Below are 19831 nucleotides of genomic sequence, written 5' to 3' on the forward strand. Positions count from 1 at the left end.
AATTTATAAAGTGAACTAATATGCGAGATTAGTTGGGATTAAGTTGAAAATGTAATAAACAGTTGGATGAATATACACGAGCATCATTTCCTAAATGAATTAGGAAATTTAATTAGCTACACTGAAAAAATCGTTTGATTGTACCAACATGACGTATATGATTGAAGGCATTTTGGTTAAATCAAACAAAAATTTCTAGTTATCATGATCAGGCACGATTTTTTATAACTAGAACGTTTAATAGATTTTATTATAAGGATTTGGTTTAGTATTTTCTGGTTGAATCTATAAAATTTCTTGTTACATTAATTTCTTTGCTTGCTTCTTAACTTAACTCGTATTCAATATTTGCCATCAAATGTATATAAAAAGAACTAGTATTAACATTAAATCCAAAGTATATATTTTTTCTTTTACGAGCAGTAGTGCCAGAAAGAGGACGTTAGCTCTCTGATTGTGTGTTTAAGCTGCATCCTCTTCTTGCATCACTGTTTATCAGTTTAATTTCTAACAAATTGAATTTAAAATGATTTATTGAATAATTTGGATTTATCCAAATGATTGAAGGATTGAATTTATCCAATAATCTTGTTGGAATTTAGAATATTAAAGACTTTTGAGATTAGATGGAAAAAATTCTAGACGACTTGGTGCTGGTGAGTTTAGTATTATTAACCAGAAAATTTGATAAATTTAACAGAAAGAAATTAATCAGATTCATCTGGTAATTCTTACTAGAATTTTGGTTCGTCCATTTTCCAATAGACATACTGGTTGAATCTACCAGAATTCTAATTAATACAACCAGATTTTTTTCTCAGTGCATGAAATGCATATAAAGAACTAATATTAACATTAAATCGAAAGTATATTTTTTTCTCTTACGAGCAGTAATGTCAGAAAGAGAACGCTAGCCCTCCGATTGTGTGTGTTTGAGCTGCATCCTCTTCTTGCATCACTGTTTATCAGTTTAATTTCTAACAAATTGAATTTAAAATGATTTATTCAATAATTTTGATTGAATTTATCCAATAATCTTGTTGGAATTTAGAATATTAAAGAGTTTTGAGATTAGATGGAAAAAATTCTAGACGACTTGGTGCTAGTGAGTTTAGTATTATTAACCAGAAAATTTGATAAATTTAACAGAAAGAAATTAATTAGATTCATCTGGTAATTCCTACTAGAATTTTGGTTCGTCCATTTTCCAATAGACATACTGGTTGAATCTACCAGATTTTTTTTTCAGTGCATGAAATGCATATAAAGAACTAATATTAACATTAAATCCAAAGTATATTTTTTTCTCTTACGAGCAGTAATAGCAGAAAGAGAACGCTAGCTCTTCGATTGTGTGTATTTGAGCTGCATCCTCTTCTTGCATCACTGTTTATCAGTTTAATTTCTAACAAACTGAATTTAAAATGATTTATTCAATAATCTGGATTGAATTTATCCAATAATCTTGTTGGAATTCAGAATATTAAAGACTTTTGAGATTAGATGGAAAAAATTCTAGACGACTTGGTGCTAGCGAATTTAGTATTATTAATCAGAAAATTTGGTAAATTTAACAGGAAGAAATTAATCAGATTCATCTGGTAATTCCTACAAGAATTCTGGTTCGTCCATTTTCCAACAGACTGGTTGAATCTACCAGAATTCTAATTAATGCAACCACATTTTTTTCTCAGTGTACGAATTTTCTAGGGATGATTGCGATTGATTTTTTTTTCAATTTGTGAAATAAATAAAAGTGAGGCGAAATAATAATTCTTCGTTAGTAAGCAAATTTTTCCCTTCCAGAAACTTGAGCAAGACGATGACGACGAGTATCTCGACTCCCCCTGGGCCGACAGTGGCAGTCTGAAGCGGCACTTTCAAGGTCTGAATAATATTTCGTGGAGGCCACATTGAGAGCGATTCTCACGTCGCGTTTGCAAAGAAAAAAAAAACCGAAACGTTACAAGACTTGGCCTCGTCGACCGAGGAAGAGCCAAGTCGACTTTCTCTCTCAGGATCGACTAAGAAAATCCACCCTCGCGATTCACGGAGTGAACCAGAGGCAACGCTCGGTGCAACTCGAATACACGGTGATTACAGAGGAAAAAATCCCGCGACAAAAATCTGCCATTCTCTCTACTGTAAATCTATCCCCGACTACCAACACACTAACTAAAGAGACAGCGTCGATTACACAGATTATCACGATATTTTGCGACGAACTTTTTCGTACTCGATAACAAGCTCAAAGTCGCATAAGTATGTATATCGCACTGATTCCGCGCTGCAGCTCGAGAGCACCAGGAGATCTCTCCTCGATTACGCCGAAAAGTTCTTCGTTTCTTCGCAATGTTTCAACATTTGGCAAGCGGTGAGCCATTTATTCCGCGCGCCGGAATTCATTTACCTCGCACGATGCCTTCTTCGTAGCTTGTCCAGGTGCGGTCCGAAACCAGCTCGCGTGTATCTCGTGCCTATCGCATTCCGCAAAACACGAAGAATCTGTCCTTACGTCGTATATGCAGGCGCGTTCAGCGTTTCAGCTGTATATTTTTGAGCGATTTTCCACAATTGCGGCGGAGGGGAAAGACAGACCTGTCATTTTTGGGAGCGACGCAAGTCCGACGACGAAGCCTGCGGGATCCGCGCAATTTCTGAATAAAAAAAATAAGAGACACAGAGAGTGAAAATTGTAAATGTTGACAAAAATTTCTACACGATATACAGAGTAAAAGTTTAGAAAAAAAATAGCAGATTATAAATCTGCCTCCCTACGCGAGTTTCCAGATTGACGTACGTCGATAAAGGACTCAAAACGACCGATGCAGCTTCTTGCACTCCGAGTATAACGTGAACAAACGTCTCTCTCTCTCTCTCTTTCTTTCTCTCTCTGGTTCACTCAACGATACCGGAAAACGCAGAGGAAGGAAGGAAAAAAAAAGGAAAAGCTATCTATATATTAGGGTCGTGAGTTACCTATGGACTAAAGGAACTTAATCAGTAAAACATTATGAGCTAAACTACCGTTTAAAATAACGTTAATCGAGTATTAATCGGGTAATTTTGCTTGCTGTGCGATCATGATGCGTCCACCCTCGTCTCACCCGTGCATCGTAGACACTCTTTTATCAGACACACGCCATACGTCCGTTCCACTTTGATTAACTACCAACTTGGCGACACGCTTTTTTTGCAAAACGCGCGATTCGCAGTCCACCCCCGCACCCCGTTGCGGCCTCGTCCATATATATATATGTATACTACGATCTCCACACGCACAACTCCGACGTTTTTTCAGGTACCTGACTGACACACACGAAGAAACGTAGGTACCACTTTCTTCGCGAGCTTACATATACAATATATATATATATATATGCGTTAAAAATCGATACGAGTAACACACGAAGCGAAGAAACGTACAGCAATATATACACATGAGAAGAGTAAACGTCAACGAGCCAACATCCAGATACCTGTTGTCCTTGGACGCAAGAGAGAGAGAAAAAAAAAAATAGGATCGAGAAAAGAAAGATATGTCGTCACCTAAATTTTGTCGGTATCGTTTGCACTTTTGACATTGTATTTTTACGAGCTACTCAGATTTGCGCGAGTTTAAACGGAGGCGAAACTTTGGGTTCAGTTTACGAACTTCGAATTAAAAAAGAAAAAAGAAATTAAGGGAACGGCTTGTCTTATTATCGGCTCAATGTCAACCGCGAATATAATTAGTTTTACGCTGCATTATGATTTTCTAGAGCGCCAACGTCGCCTGGAATATCGACCAAACGTTTGCCGCATGGAAACTGACTCTAGGAATAACAGAGTATTATATTGTATCCAATTATTTCGTTATGGCATTTGTATCGAAATGTTGAAACGCTTCGTTAAAAGGGGTAAATTGTTTGCCAATTATCTAGTACGCTTGGGGCTCTTGAAGACATTAATTTCCATGTGGCACCAAAATGGCCGAGATATAAAAAGAAAAAAAAAAAGAAAAAAAAAAGAAAAAAAATCACGTGTAATTAACGCTCAATATCGATTCACGATTTCCGGAATTCGTGCTATTTCTGCAATCATACACACACACAAACACACATACACGACGCATAATATCACGAATGTACACGTTACACACATCGATAATCTATGAAAAAGAAAAGATAATTAAATTGTTTTTATGGATTAAGAAACAAGTTGTCTGTGATCTACAATAATTAAAAGAATATTTAATAAATATTAACAGATACAAAAGTATAAAATGTCGATAAAGTAATGTTGAATGAATATATAAGAGGAAGAAAAATAATCGAACGATCAGATTTTATTGGTTCTCGAGGCGTATTGGTAGAGAGCAATACGAGGTAGCAAGAGAGAAGTAAAATATCGTACGAGAAAATTTAAGTCGCTGCAGGAGGGAATTTTAGAAAAAAAAAAAGAGGTATATTATATATATATAATTACAACAGAAAAATATAGACTTATACGATAGAGCACGCAACGTCAAAATACTTTAAATCGCTGTTGTTGATTTCCGCGAACTCTATATATGTACTACAGAACGCGCTTTCCCATGTACTTCTTGTATGGAAAAAAACGAGGCAAAAGAGGAAAAAGGTACGCCTCTATCCTTCAAGGATGCTGAAAGCTTCGTACAAGCTCTGTTAAAAGTTTTAATTAGAGTGTTCGTTATAAGTCATATCTTTACGGATGCTAAAGGAAAATTTATTAGAAAGTTATACCGATGAAGAGCCATCTCTTTTGACTCGTTTACCCACCCACCCACACACACACACTCACACACATAATACACACACAGTGCGCGTTCCAGTATATAAAGTTCAGTGATCTGTATTAATTCGCGAAAAGTGAAAACAAGAGTGCGTGCTGCGTTCGGATAGTACCAATAAATAAATAAAAAAAAAATACATATATATATTATATGGCACTTGACCGTCGCGGCTAAAAGTACATAGGATTTAGATAGATTTATAGAAGCGCAAAACACCAAAAATCGTTCCTTCCACCCGCTCCGGCCGTGTATTCGATTTTAAATATATCGCATCTCATACATGAAGTCAAAACTCTGTGAAATTTAATAAAAGCGCACCTCGGAACTTGCAACTTGCATCGTAATTTAATTAAGATAAAAGAAAAAAAGAAAGAGGAATTATATATAAATATATGGTAGCCCTGAATAACATCACCAAATAAGTTATTCGACACAGAGTGCGTTTGCGAAAGATCATTTTTGTACAGTTCTGGTACACACACATACACACGAGAAGAACGTGCAACATCGTCGTCGTCTTTATATTTATGTACATTTCAATTATTATAAATTTTTCGATATTATTATCGAACTATGATCGATTTTGTGTGAAAGTGTATATGGCTTTTTCTGCGGTTAACAATAAAATGTTGTCAAAGCTTTTTTCACGATATACATTTTATTAGATTTTTCTTCTACCTCCCCTCTTTTATCTTAAATTTTATCTTGACGTATCAATCTACTTCCCTAAATAATTATGCGTTGCGTTGTAACATGTGAATTAAATTGCATGGTAATTTGAAGATAAATATAATAGAATAAACTGGTTTTAACACATTATTATTAATATTAATAAAGAAATGCTTTTTATTTAGATATAAAAAAATTAGTATTATTTTTGAATTATCAGTTTCGTTCCCTTCGCTTCATTGCATCACTGTAACAAATGCTGTAACAGACAGAAATTGATTATTTTTATAAAAAAGAATTTGTTGTGATAAAAATTAAAACACTGTAGCAAATATCAGTGTATGACGAATAGTTTCATCTTTTATTCAGGACTCTAGCCAATTCATCAGATTATTTACTACATAAAAGTGTCGTTCGTATATATGTGATTTATTTAATTTATGTTTTTATAATTCAAAATATTATTAATAACTAATTTTAAAAACGTTGTATTGTATTATTTAATATTATATCATTGATAAAAAAATAGTATGTTATATACTAATCGTATTATATACTAATTGTATTATTTAATACTATATCATTGATAAAAAAACAGTATGTTATATAATATCCTTCACTCAATTCATACATTTCCTATCACGTCTGATCTTTTATGTCAAATTTTTTATTGTTTATTATGCACATATTAAAAATAAGTATGAATAAATTTTACCTTTCTTCGATTTATTAACGAAAATATTTCTGAGTGCCTCGTAATCCCTGTAGAAAACATTTTAATTAAAAACCAGCAGTAAACAACCAATTAACGAGAAACAAAATATAATTCAAGACTTCAGTTAAAAGAATGTACACGTTGGAATTGGACTTTTGACATCAGGTTTCAGCCCCGAAAGAATATCATCATTGTAGTCTTGATATTTTATATGAATATATTGATAATATTATAATGTTAAATGTTCTCTTTATATTTGTTTTAGAATATACTTGTATAATATGTATTATAAATTTAAAATATGTACAAACGTATTTTTTAAAATTAAATATTTCTGACAATATTCTCACCTTTAATTATAATTGATATGTTCCATGTATCATCTCAATTTGCGCTTTCTTCACTTCATTATGGACCTTTAATACAAAAATAAAGACTAATACAGTTATGCAACATACGCGTAAATTATCGTATCGTAGATATAATCAAGACTTGCTTCAGTTATAAAAATGTACACGTTGGAATTAGATTTTTGACATCAGGTTTCAGCCCCGAAAGGATATCATCATTGCAAGTCTTGATACTTTTTTAAATATAAATTGACAAAATTCTAATATTTAATATAATCTAATATTTTATATAATTTTTTAAAATATAAATTGATAAAATTCTAATATTTAATATTCTTTATATCTATTTTCAGAAAATACATATATAACATGTATTATATATATTTAAAACATATACGAACTTTTTTTTATTAAATATTTTTCACTAATTTATTCAATATGCTCACCTCTTAATTATAATTGATATGTCCCAAGTATCACAATTTGCATTCTTTCCTTTTCATTACGGACCTTCAATAATAAAGAATAGTAAAATTAACGAGATATACGTAATGATATTATATTAATCATGTAAGCCATGTTTCGACTCAGTACACGTTAGGACAATTAAAAATCATTAGAATCATTCATAAAAAAACTTTCATCATGACAAACAAATCAGCAAAATAAAAAACAATAATGTATCTGTGTGTATATATATTCAAAATTTTACAAACCTTGAACATATACGAGCCAGGTATTACGTACTTCGTGTAAAAACGTCAAGCATGGACGTAGTTTCAAGATATCAGACTGTAAATCATAAAAAAAATATATTATCAGGTAAAAAATGTTCATCAAATATTGATAAAATTTTTCAAACATGATCAGTACACATTGAAATCGTTTGTCACAGATCTTCGAAATGAATTCACGTTATAATGCAAATATTATTAAGGACAAATCAATTAATGATATAGCAAAAATGATAAGTTTATGAATTTTATATATATCTATGCAAGAGAGAAATTCAATCGCATATAGATTGACATCTTTAATTGTGACCTGTTTAAATTAATTAAATATGAGGAATAATATTGAAAAGTACCTATATTTCTGAGGAATCCTTTTTCTGTTCAACCAGCTGGTGCGCTAATCTGAAAACACATAACACTTGATAAATACAAGCGTGTTAAAACATTTCGTCCTCGATTTAGATTAAAAACTTGGACGTCCATAATAATTAATTCAGCCTATAAAACACGAAGTATAATTAACTTCAACTTATAAAACACGAAGTACATATTGTTTGATGAACATCGATAGCATTATTTATTTTATGTCAAGATTTTAATGCAAGCATGATTTTTTGATTTTTTTTTATGATTATGTATTTTATGTCAAGATTTGAATGCAAGCATAATGATTTTTAACGCCAGGTAAAATGACGATATATGATTAAAAATAACACTTGTAGTATATAAGTGTTTTAAATAAATTGTGTAAATATATATATGTGTGATTTTCGAAGATTCGATGATATATATATTAATTTAAAACATATTAAAAATTTAATAAAATTATTTTTCAGATTTCAAAACATACAAGTAGATTATAAAATTTATGTACTGTGCTGAAATGTGTTAAAATTAAAAGTATGGCATTTAAAATATTTATAGATATGCCATTATTATGCAATCATCGTAAAAATTGTATAATGTTAATTTAAAAAAAAAGTTATAATAGATAATTCCTAATCTGCTTCAAAATTATTTCAAGTTTCATTATTCGAAACAATCAAATTTTTAATGCATTCTAATATCGTAATACATACATAACGTTGCAGTACACAAAAATATATATGTGCCTAAAAGGTTTCAAAAACTTCTTGCAAAACATTGTTTTTTTTCACAATACGAAAAAGAAGAGGTATTGGTCGCCATTAACTTTGATTATGTTTGCGCTAGAAAAATTATTTTGAAGAGATTATATAGTGTCATTAATTATGAAAAAAAAAATGTTATAAGATTTAGAAATTTTTAATATTAATATTAATAAATTTTAATATTAATATACTTTTTTAAGATTGTGAAGTGTATTTTAAATCCCTCTGTATATAAATTTATATTATTATGAAGTATTTCTTTTATAGCTATAAAGCTGCATCATATCACGGGATTAGTGAATTACAGACATCTGCGTATTTCTCACATTTAGTTTCATCCAAGATATAATATCCATGTGTGCTAAAAAAATGTTCCCTTCCCCAAAAAAATCTTTTTATACAATCAAAGTCCACATTTTTTATTTCACGAGATTATTTTTTGATCACACATCGCTAGATAAAAAACCTAATTTTTGCAGAATCAATATGAAAATATGCACCACCTTATATTTCTTGTCACTCAAAGTGACATAAAAGTAAGAATTTGTTAAACTTGTCATCTATATCACAGCCTAGATTTCAATAGCTAAACCTAGACAACCTTTTACTAAAGTACGCGTCCACATATTATGGTTGTCGTAGGCAAAAAGTACCGTCTAGGCTGATCAAATGCTTAAATTTGTCACACATGTTTATTTAGAGTAAAATTTATTAGAATAAGATTTATTATTAAACGAGTTGGAGAGACAAAAGCATTTACGAAATGTATAAAATCATATGTTTGAACAATATTAGTTGCACATTTGTTATCCTATTATATTATAAATTCCAATCAACTTTATCAGTACATAAAGTCTGTGTCAGCAAACGTTACAAAGTAATCCTCATATACATAATCTGCTCACATAACATGTTGTAAGGATCATGACAGAAATAATTGTGTTTAAAATATGGCTTGTATCCAAGTAATCGATAAACGATTACTTTGTAATTTTTGCTAATAGTTCAACGTCCCACCCGAAGATTAAAGTAAAATTATGCATATAATATATAAATATAGATATAATAACAGTTTTACAAAATTTACTCACCTCGTTAACAGGTAGTTCATTGACTAGCAGTTTCGAGTAAGTAAGCTTATCTTGTGATTGCAGTCTCTTCTCCGTTAAAAAAAATTCTTGATTAATTATATTCAGTTCTAAATTAATATTTTGTCGCTATTAAATACTGGAACGTGAAAGATTCCTCAAAATAGAAAATGCTCTTTCTTTTCTTATTATTCATAGTAATTCTTAAAGAATCTAAAGAATCAGGACATAAAATTGTAAATAAATAATAGAAAATGGAAATTACATTTTGATTGAAAACTCTGGAATCGTAGACATCTCAATATCGCACAAATTTTTTTTTGTATTATAAAGAACATCCTTTTTTACTATTCATCGTATAAGAAAATTTATAACTTTGTATAATTAAATAATCCTAAACTTTACATAATTAAATAATCCTTTAAAAATTTTTTTCATAATTGCAGAATCTTAATAAATTAACTTTATAAGCTTTGTCTCAATCGTATATTGAAAAATCTGTTTTTAAAAAGACTCTCGGCTAGAGTATAAAATATTTTTTTTATCACATTTTCTAATATTTCATTTTTGTAAACTTATAATGCGCGAATCGGTTGGTTTAATAACAATAACTATAATTTATAATTTTTCGCACACAAATTGCACATAAAGTACAATTTTAAGAAATTAAAAACCTCCAAGATACACGTATATTAAAAAAATAAATAAATAATCATAACGTAAACAAGAACTCTTTAGGAAATAAGTTTTTTGTAAAAATAATTTCAACTTGTAAAATCTGGCCTATAGGAGATAAAGAAAATCGTTGAACTGAAAGTAAAAAAAACTGTAATCAGGTAATATTTTATATGTAATAGCACAAAAGATATAACTTGTATTTTATATATATATATATATATATATATATATATATATATATATATATATATATATAAGATCAGTCACGTAAATTATATGAAAGAAGTAGAGTAATAGATTCAGTAATTAATATGTATATATGTAAATTTGTATATTATATACCTTTATTTTTAAAATCACGCCTCTAGATTAAGTTTTTTTTCACAAAGTATTGAATATTATATTTGCAGATAGTACTGCGCGTATGTGTATATATGTGTATATATAATATCTTATACTAAAATAATAATTGATGGATATTTAAGAGCTGACAAATTTGCATATCATGATGCGACCATCATGCTCAACACACCTAGACAATGACATAATACTAATTTCAGAATAAAGCAAATGTATATTGGTGCAGATCTTGTTTGGAAATGTTTCATTCCAGTCATGACACGTCTGTCTTCGCTTACACATTAATATTGTTTTTATAATTTAGATAACGTACAAGATAAGGTAAAGAAAGTGCTATCTAATTTTATCAAGAAAATAATAAAATTTTAATCTACTAAAGTAAACTATAATCTAATTTTTATTATGAAAGAATAATTATAAATGATATTGCTAAATTTTCACAATGAAAAATCTAGTGTAGTAAATGGTATATTAAGAAAAAAAGCCATATGTATTACGACAAAAACAAAATATTATCTCTGTTATTCTAATATTATTTACATTTTCCAACAATCTCAAAATGAACCAAGTCATCTCTTTGAATCTTACTTCATAATTAATTTATCTCATATTTGATGCATAAATATGAGATAAATTAACTATTATACAATAATTCGAATTGCCATGATTTTAATATTTATGATATATAGATTATATCTTTCTCATATTTATATACCATAAATATGAAATACATTAACTATGAAGTAGTACTCAAAATACGTTTAAATATCATGATACGAGTTGAAGATGAAATTGCGAAAATAAATTGTGTCCAATAAAATTATATACGTGAAATACTTCTATTGAATTAATGATATTTTGCACGGATCTCTCGGCGTAGAAACAGCAATTTGAAGCAGATTTCTAAGACGCATTAGTTGATATCCAACGGGAGTACATGCTCGAGAAGAAATGTCATCTGGAGGACACAGAATCTGTCAAAGTATCAAAATACTATATAGCATCTAAATCCAAACTCTCACGCATCTCGAAAACTTTGCAAATCGGGATATTTTATATTCCGGATGATGTCCAAATATATCATTCTCATAAATCATATTCGATCTTCTACACTAATCCTTCTTCTCCATTTCCTCTTTGGGTTATCAAGATAGACAAGTGATATAAAAGTGAGAGAAATGATTATAAAGGACATAGTACGATTTGCAGTGTCACTTCAGAAAATCAACGGACCAACATTCCGCACATCGCATTCCTTAATATCGTCGGCGTTTGTTAGGATAATCGTCCGGGCGATTTCGATCATTTCCTTGCCAACGTCCACTACCACCACTACCACCGCGGCTACCCATATTACCCATATCAACCCTCATGTCCATTAAATCCATTATCTGTCCGCGGTCATCGTTATAACCACCTCCCCCTCGACCACCGCGATCCATATTGTTATACGCATCCATGAAGGATTTCGGATCCTATAGGAATATTTATATAAAGAATAAGAATTTTTTTTTTTATGGGAGTTATTTTTCGGCAATTGTTTTTGTTGATAATTATTGATGAGAATGCCGTTCGCACATCACAGAGGAACGCACGATACGCGTGTGTGCGTGTGATTTGCGGATGTACCATAAGTACATTCCGTACGGTTCAGGGCGACCATCCATGTTTGACAGCAGCACAGGTCATCGTCAATTTTCGTCAAATCACATAGAAAAGAAAGGGGAAAACACAATGTTAGATTGCTGTTTGTGCGTTCATGGGCGCAGTACACTGCGCTAAATACAGCTCTTATTAATATAGGTTTTCTTTTTTTTTTTTCTGGCGAATATACGTTCTGTGACATCGATTAATTATTAGACCAAGAGAATGCCCAATATAGACAGTAACTTTCGTTAGGGGTCAATATCAATGGGTCAATATCAAATACCAGTGTGTAATCGTTTACTAGCCTTCCATAATTAAAGTCCTCAAAGTAACAATTTATCCTCTTAAACATGACTTCGACCCAGTAAAGAGTAAAAGCTTGTATTTCGGACATGACAATAAATATAATCGCTCCGCGATTTTATTGCATGTCAGCGAATTGAGAGTTTCAAATCACAGTTGAAGTATGATTAAGAAAGATAAATTGATCAATTGATAGATTATTGCTATTTTTGTAATAATTCAACCGATATGTTCAATATGTATCAGAGATGCTAGAAATTAGGCGACGATAAGATCCACTTCATTTTACATATCGCATAACGACGAGTAGAAATTGTCTATACGTTCCCCATATAAATGTACATAACATAGTACAAACATATGTTTGTACGCCTATATTCTATATGGTTAATCTAAGTGAAATTTTTCTCCCAGTCCCAATATTATAATAATTATTAAACAGTCACATAATCGTTGTATATTGGATAGAATTTTACAAGCTTATATTTCGTCATCAGCAGTTATGTCGAGAAATGCATATGAAGATATGTCGGAATAAAAAGCGGTCAATTTATTGATTTATCGTCGTATGATAAGTCAATTTTACGTGTTAGAAGAAGTTGAAAATAATTTTCGGTGCTTAATAATAAAGTACTGACATTAAAAAGTTTATACGTTATCTTGAAGCTGCGAGCACAAACGCAAGTAGCAAAGAGGCGTGATCAGGGTCTCTGAGCAAACTTTTCTTTAGTTGTGCTCGTACTTCAGATACGTATTGTAAGTCAGTGTATTATGTGTAAAATATTAATATTTATAATATAAAACATGCACATATAAATGTGCATGGATATTAACATCTTGTACAAATAGTACCCCAAGTATTAAAGTTGTCCCATAAAGTTTAAAACAAATAGACAAAATTCAGATCAATCTAATTGGAGAATTTGCTAAGATATACGAAAATTTCCTGATGATTTCCTATTGAGAGATATTTTCGTCTCAATAATATATTAATAAAACTATTTTGGTCTAAAAGTCTAGTTGGGCATTTCTTGGTCAATATATATACATAGCTACTATGGAACTGTATTATTTATAAATTTATGATTCATAAATTTTTTTTCTGTCGTATCAATCTTGTCATAATTTATCACAGAAAGCATGATAAACGCCGCGATATCAAATTATCAACGTTTCATAAATGTTCCATAGTAAACGAAATTGATCTTAACGCTACAACAGAATAATAGATCACAGAGTCTCCTGTCTGCAATCACGTGGAGAGACCAATGTGTGGCAGTTATATTTGTAGATCTAAATAATTTTCATGAGTATGTACGAAGAGTTTAAGAAGTGTATTATCATAATGATAGGCATTAATTTATAATATGGCATTAGCTTATAAGTCAATTTCAAAAGATCAGAAATATCACCTAAAGTAAGCTTTTCTGCATCTATATCCTAATTATATTATAATATCAATATATAGCGAAATCCCTGTCAAATAAATTTTATTCATAAAATTGTCTAGCTTAATTAATGGTTTTATTTTATCACTAATCCTAAGTAGCAGTAATGTTTGTAAAATAATAAAGACTTCTTATATAATTAATATATAATGCAGTTTATCAATTTATCCCAACGCTGCAGTAAAATTTAGATATTGCGCTGCTCGCATGTATAACGCGTTCAGCAATATATAATAAGAAAGTCAGAGACTCTAGAAAAGCTTTCAGAATAAACATTGGCATTGCCATTTCCTATGGATGATTTCGCACCATAAAGTGAGCAATGGATTTTATAAATTGAGCATCTTAATTGTGCATTTTAAGATGCGAAACTAAATCGTAACTTATCGTCAGTAGAAATATCTCTCAGTCAGATATAGCAATATAATAGGTTTAGATTTGTTTGCATACGGCAATATCGATAAAGATTATTTTGAATATAATTAAAAGTCATTATTGACACTTCATGTAACACTGAAGTGTCGGTTTTCATTGTTAAGTATGTTATTATGCACATCATTGATTCCTCCACATGTTACAATGATCAGAAATTGATTTTTATTATACTTTATTGTTTGATAAAAATTAAAATAATGAAACAAGTATTTTATTAATTTTGCAGACATTAGAACTCTGATTATGTTGAAGAGCATGCTCAACTGGGTATAAAATACTAGGGATAATACTTTATTAACCCTCCTTATTTAACTTTATAGTGTTATCACATAAATATTTGCGTTTTGCAATAAATCATGCATGACGCAATATTCCACTCATTATAACGAATGAAGTTTGCGCAAAACGCATCAGAATATATCTCAAAGTTGCATCGCTCGAGAATGGAAAAAAAGAAAATGTCCATAGGAATGAGTCAAATCCCGCAAGAAAAAATAACTTAATACTAGAATAATAGATTAATCAAAGTAGTAAATAAAATGGATACATTACCACTGGCATGCCGCTTCCACCTGTAAAAAATAATAAATACATTATTAAAATGAGATGTAAAAATATAAAAAAACACCGAAAAAAGTTACTGATATACAATTACTAACATTACTACATTACTAAGTTTATAAACTGTAATTAAAGTTATATTTATCAGTGATTTCTCAAATCTTGTAAAAAAATTTCATGAAAATTCCTTAATATTCCAACTATTTTTATTCAAAATTTCGAAATAAAGAGAATATTTCAAAGACTTTTTGATGCAACTTTTTAAAATAAATTTTTTTATCGCGTTTTCTAACATTTTTCATTTGTAAAAAAGAAAAACACAGAGCCTTTTAAGTTTCAAGTGTCAGATTTGTGAATGATTGGAAAAAAATTGAATAATTTTCGTAAACATTTTTCGTATATACTTTTATATATTTTTATTTTTTGTCAATAAAAATAACAATAAAGAATATATATTCAATCATTTCGTCAAGATATAAACAGAAATAGACATATATTTATAATATTTTTTAAATATATAATTTATCTGGTTTGCTATTTACAAAAGCAAAATTATCCTAAAAGAATTTTTTTAAGAATTCTTTAATTCTCAATAAAATGCCAATTTCCAATTTTATTGTAATAACAATTCTAATGTTTCCAAGTACAAAAGAAATTTGAATTTTCAATGTTTTATCTGAGAATAGCTTCTATACATATATATTTATAAAATTGTGTAGTTCAAATTATATATAATATTTATAAATTTTATATAAGTTTTCAATGATTTTTTTTTATGTAAAAATTCATCTTACCATCAGGTTGACCATATCCATCACGATCATTGTTGCTAACAGAATCGTAATTTTTTCCACTTCCACTTCGGATTGCCTGCTCCTTTAATATAAAAAAATATAAAGTTTATATAATTTAAATAATTAATCCAATTGTTATTTAAAAAAAACTACAGTGGAAATAGCTATTTTAACTAGTTAAAAAAAATATAATACATGTAGAAAGTCCAAAATTTAACACAAATTCATATATCAATATGCTCTCTGCAATCTCTTTTATAGTTCTTAGTCTCTTGAGATCTTAAATTCTGAAATAAATTAGTGTCGAACTTCTCTAATATCATTAATAATATCGTCAATACTGAAGAACATAGTCGTATCATAGATTCTCATGTTTCAAAGAAATAGCAACAGAAATTCTTGAACAACTCTGTTTACACATCTCCAAGGAATATTAAGCAATATGAAATTTCATACTAATTTGTTTCAGAATTTGTTAATGTAATGTCTATTTATTAAATTTTAAAAAATTAAAAACTATAAGGAAAAACTCAGAGAGCATATTTGAATACTGATAAGCTTACATTAAATAAAGTGAATTAAACTTTTCGCATATGTATTTTTTCTCTGGATCCTTGCAAGTGATTATCCTTAACAATATTACAAGCATATGAAAAATGTCTCAACAAACCTGCATAAACAAATTATTTTCTTGTTGACGCCTATGTAATTCCTCTTCTTGTCTCCTAATACGGATTGCCATCTCTTCTTGCTGACGACGTCTTAACTCTTCCTCGCGAGTCCTTTGTTCCTCAGCTTGTCGTTCTTTCATTTCCCATTCTCTTTTTTGTCTCTCACGATCCGCTTCGCGCATACGCAATTCTGTGACATAAGATACAATTATTATTATTGTAAAGATAATTTTATACATTATGTATGGATTAGAATACACACGTTCTCTCAAAAGTTCCGTCTCGTGTTCGTATCTGGCAAATTCCATCTGAGCTTCTAATTTCTCTTCTTCCATCGCCATTTCTCGTTTCAATGCTTCTTCTTTCTGCTTGTACAGTTCGTGCAATTGTTTCCACCGTGTACCATATTCATGCTCAAAGCTTCCTAATTGCGCAAAGCGCGGCCCAATCTCACGTGCTTTGAAAAATTCTGGATTCTTGCGTGGCAGATTCTTGTCAGGATACCCATCCACGTCATCTTGCTGTTCAAACAGTTCCACAACCACTGGTCGAAGAGAACTGAAAATACAATAGAAACAAGTTCTTTAAATTTAATTTTTTTATACCAATAATTACTTTGATAATTTTTAATAATTTTGTGTTTCACGAGTCAGCACACAGCAAATTATAGATTTAATCAACCATGTTTCCTATGTGAAACTCTATTTTTCTATACCCCTAAATTGTTATTAGGCACTTGTTTGTAGATTACAATATACCAAACAAGCGTGGCGTTGGGGATTTGTTAAAGAAAATATGTCAAAAAATTTAGTTACTTACGCCGTGACAAAGTAGCAACCTTCCGTACATTTCCTCAGAGCCAGCTGAGCAGATGGTTTTCGACAAAATTCGACAATTCCTTCGCCGGTAGTTTTGCCTCTTTCGTCAACTTTAACTATCGCACGTTCAATTTCGCCGAATACTCCAAAAGCTCTCTCGAGAAGTTCATTAGATGTCCAAGGTGTAAGATTTTTCACTTTAATTGTCGATGAATGAGGAGCGAAGCGTACTTTTAATGCCCGACCTTTACGCATTGTACCATCCAATTCCCTTTTTGCTGTGTCAGCATTTGCTTTATAATCCTGGAAACAAAAGAACGAATTAGTCTATAACATGCCTTTATGAAAAGCACAATATTTTATTAATAATAACATAATCATTGTAAAATTACAGCCAAAAATTTATATCATGGTACATCAAACGGTAATTATTATAATCATTTTATATTGTCGCAAGAGAAATTTATATAGTAATATAATTTAATAATATAATAATTAAATATATAAAATTTATAATTACCATTCTAAGAAACGCAAAACTTTTCTCTTTATTTACAAATAGTTCCGAAATTTCTCCATATTTTTGGAACATGGTCTGTATTTCTTCTTCGGTTACATCGTTTGTTAAGTTTCCAATATACAAACGATTTCTACCGCTAAATTTCTTTTCTGTTGTATCCTGTAGAGGTAATTCATGAGTGGGTCCACCGATAGCCATGACTCGTTCCATCAATCGATCCTGAAAATAAAACATTTAACCAGTAAAACATTTAATACTCATCTTGATAAAAAGTAAAAAAATAATATATAAATAATATTAGATATAAGCTTACGTCTTGCGATCTATTGGCCATATTTCTGTCACCAGTACCACGACCACCACCTCTTACGCCTCCTCGCATTCCACCGCCACGGCCCATTCCCATACCACCTCCCATTCCACCTCCCATTCCACCCATTCCTCCTATTCCTTCAGATATAGGGTTATCTATTCCTCCATCCATGGAATCGCTCATTTTCATCTATAATAAAATAATTGTTTCCACATAAAATTATAAAAAATATATAAATCTTTTAATATCATTTTTAAGATAAATTTTCCTTAATATCTTTTACATTTGCATATTTATCATCCTATTTTAAAATATGGATATGGGTACTATTTCTATTTATCAAAATATAGAGAAAAGTGACAAACATCCAGGATGTATTCTAAAGTTCATTCTAAGCAAAAATAAAAATTTATATAAGTTTGATCAATTCCATTCAATTATACAAATATGAAGAATTTAATTCTTGTCGTTAATCTTATATAACAAGAATTAAATTGTTTATCTCAATTGAATTGATCTACCGCATGAATCTCTTTGCTTTGAATTCCATCGATTTTTTCACAAAAAATACCTTATACATTATTCTATATTTAAAATTTCTGATAATTAGCATTAGCCTTTCATTGTATAATAGATATTTTATAATTATTATCTTATATATATTTTATATATACAGAACAAAGACACTTGTCTCAAGCTACTCGAGAGCACGTGCAACGTGAAATTTTAGAACATGAGTCGCCATTTTACACGCAAGGACGCCATTTTGTGTCTCCTCAGCCGATTATAAAAGCACATTACAAGAGATTCACACTCTCAATTGCTTTTTCGTTATTTAAACATCTCCGAATTTAATGAGCTAATACGATATAAAAATTACGTCGATCATAAATGCATATTAAACATCATACATAATATTGTTAAAAAGCACCACATATTACATCGCTTCTCTTGCACGAGACACTTTTCGAGCTCATATGGCAAAGCCCAGGGGGAAGGAATCTCCCCTTCTGAATGAAATTTCTAGCATAAATCGTGCGAGGAAAATATCAGCGCAATTATATAATCCAGACTCTCGAAAATCGAATAATGGACCGGCTCGTGGACGAATTACGTCTCACTTCAAGCGATAACAATGGCGTCGCGAAGACGCGGATTCCCATCCGAGGAAATGAGAAAAAATCAGGAAAATATTACGATATTTTTGTGGGAAATTTTTCCTCACAAAAAAAAAGGATTGAAAAAAAATAATTACCGTCTCGTTCCTGCCGCCGCCGCCGCCGCCTCCCAGACCGCCACCCATTCCTCCGCCTCCACCGCCGCCGCGGCTCGAGAAACGCGTGCCGCCCTTTCGGCCGCGAGGGCCGCGGTTGCCGCCGCCGCCGCCGCCGCCACCTCCTGGTGGATTCCGCTCGCGCGGATTCTCATTGCTGTTTTCAGCCGGCGCGTTCGCCGGTTCCGACTTGACGTTCGGGGTCTCCGTTCCGGCCATGGTCGTCCGAGCGTCCTCTCCGTCGTCTCCTGTCGCGATCGAGGGTCCCCGTGCGGAAGAAACGCACACCGCGGCGTCCGACAACGAAGAGGGAACGACGAGCGCCAGCCACGATGATTAATACGGCTCGGCCTCGCTCCCCACCACCGGCGCCGCGGTGCATCACGGGATTGGTCGGACGCGGCGACGGGATTGGTCGGGCGCCGGCGGGAGACGCGCGGCGATTAGTCGGGCGCCGGCGGGAGACGCGCCGCGATTGGCGGGCTCGCCGGGCCGGCAGGGCTGCCACGTGTCGACGCCGGACGTCGTT

At 31.4% G+C, this 19831-nt stretch overlaps 2 protein-coding genes across 7 annotated transcripts in view; one reads left to right on the forward strand and one right to left on the reverse strand.

Moving 5' to 3' along the window:
• LOC105248611 (UPF0769 protein C21orf59 homolog) overlaps positions 1 to 4441 on the forward strand; it is a 60291-nt gene extending 55850 nt beyond the window's left edge. For all 4 annotated transcript variants that reach the window (XM_020026682.2, XM_025409766.1, XM_011253493.3 and 1 more), the window contains one exon: positions 1807 to 4441. In XM_020026682.2, the coding sequence (XP_019882241.1) occupies positions 1807 to 1917 (111 nt within the window). In that variant the 3' untranslated portion in view covers positions 1918 to 4441. The remainder of the gene's footprint in view (positions 1 to 1806) is intronic.
• A 129-nt stretch (positions 4442 to 4570) lies between these two features.
• On the reverse strand, positions 4571 to 19623 carry LOC105248606 (hrp65 protein). 3 transcript variants are annotated; one of them, XR_888986.3, is made up of 14 exons: positions 19285 to 19623; positions 18030 to 18218; positions 17717 to 17935; positions 17198 to 17499; positions 16641 to 16936; positions 16378 to 16568; positions 15708 to 15789; positions 14905 to 14924; positions 7617 to 7665; positions 7246 to 7321; positions 6976 to 7039; positions 6530 to 6595; positions 6180 to 6226; positions 4571 to 5723 (listed from the first exon to the last, which is right to left on the reverse strand). XR_888986.3 is itself a non-coding variant. In XM_011253487.3 (9 exons), the coding sequence occupies exons 1-9, from the start codon at positions 19519 to 19521 to the stop codon at positions 11776 to 11778; spliced, it is 1755 nt and encodes a 584-aa protein (XP_011251789.2). In that variant the 5' UTR covers positions 19522 to 19623; the 3' UTR covers positions 11220 to 11775. The 3 variants fall into 3 exon arrangements, 1 of the variants encoding a protein (XP_011251789.2); XR_888987.3 differs by lacking the exon at positions 6180 to 6226; XM_011253487.3 differs by lacking the exons at positions 4571 to 5723; positions 6180 to 6226; positions 6530 to 6595; ... (1 more) ...; positions 7246 to 7321; positions 7617 to 7665 and adding an exon at positions 11220 to 11994.
• Positions 19624 to 19831: the final 208 nt, after the last annotated feature.

This window comes from Camponotus floridanus, unplaced genomic scaffold, assembly GCF_003227725.1.
Source record: "Camponotus floridanus strain SB8 unplaced genomic scaffold, Cflo_v7.5 scaffold10, whole genome shotgun sequence".
NCBI lineage: Eukaryota > Metazoa > Arthropoda > Insecta > Hymenoptera > Formicidae > Camponotus > Camponotus floridanus.

Coding starts and splice junctions, on each gene's coding strand:
- LOC105248606 (XM_011253487.3), bottom strand. CDS start 19,521: ATGGCCGGAACGGAGACCCCGAACGTCAAGTCGGAACCGGCGAACGCG. Junction 16,569..16,640: donor GACGGAACTTTTGAGAGAAC/GTGTGTATTCTA, acceptor CTTATGTCACAG/AATTGCGTATGCGCGAAGCG. Junction 11,995..14,904: donor GTGGAAGCGGCATGCCAGTG/GTAATGTATCCA, acceptor ATATTCCTATAG/GATCCGAAATCCTTCATGGA.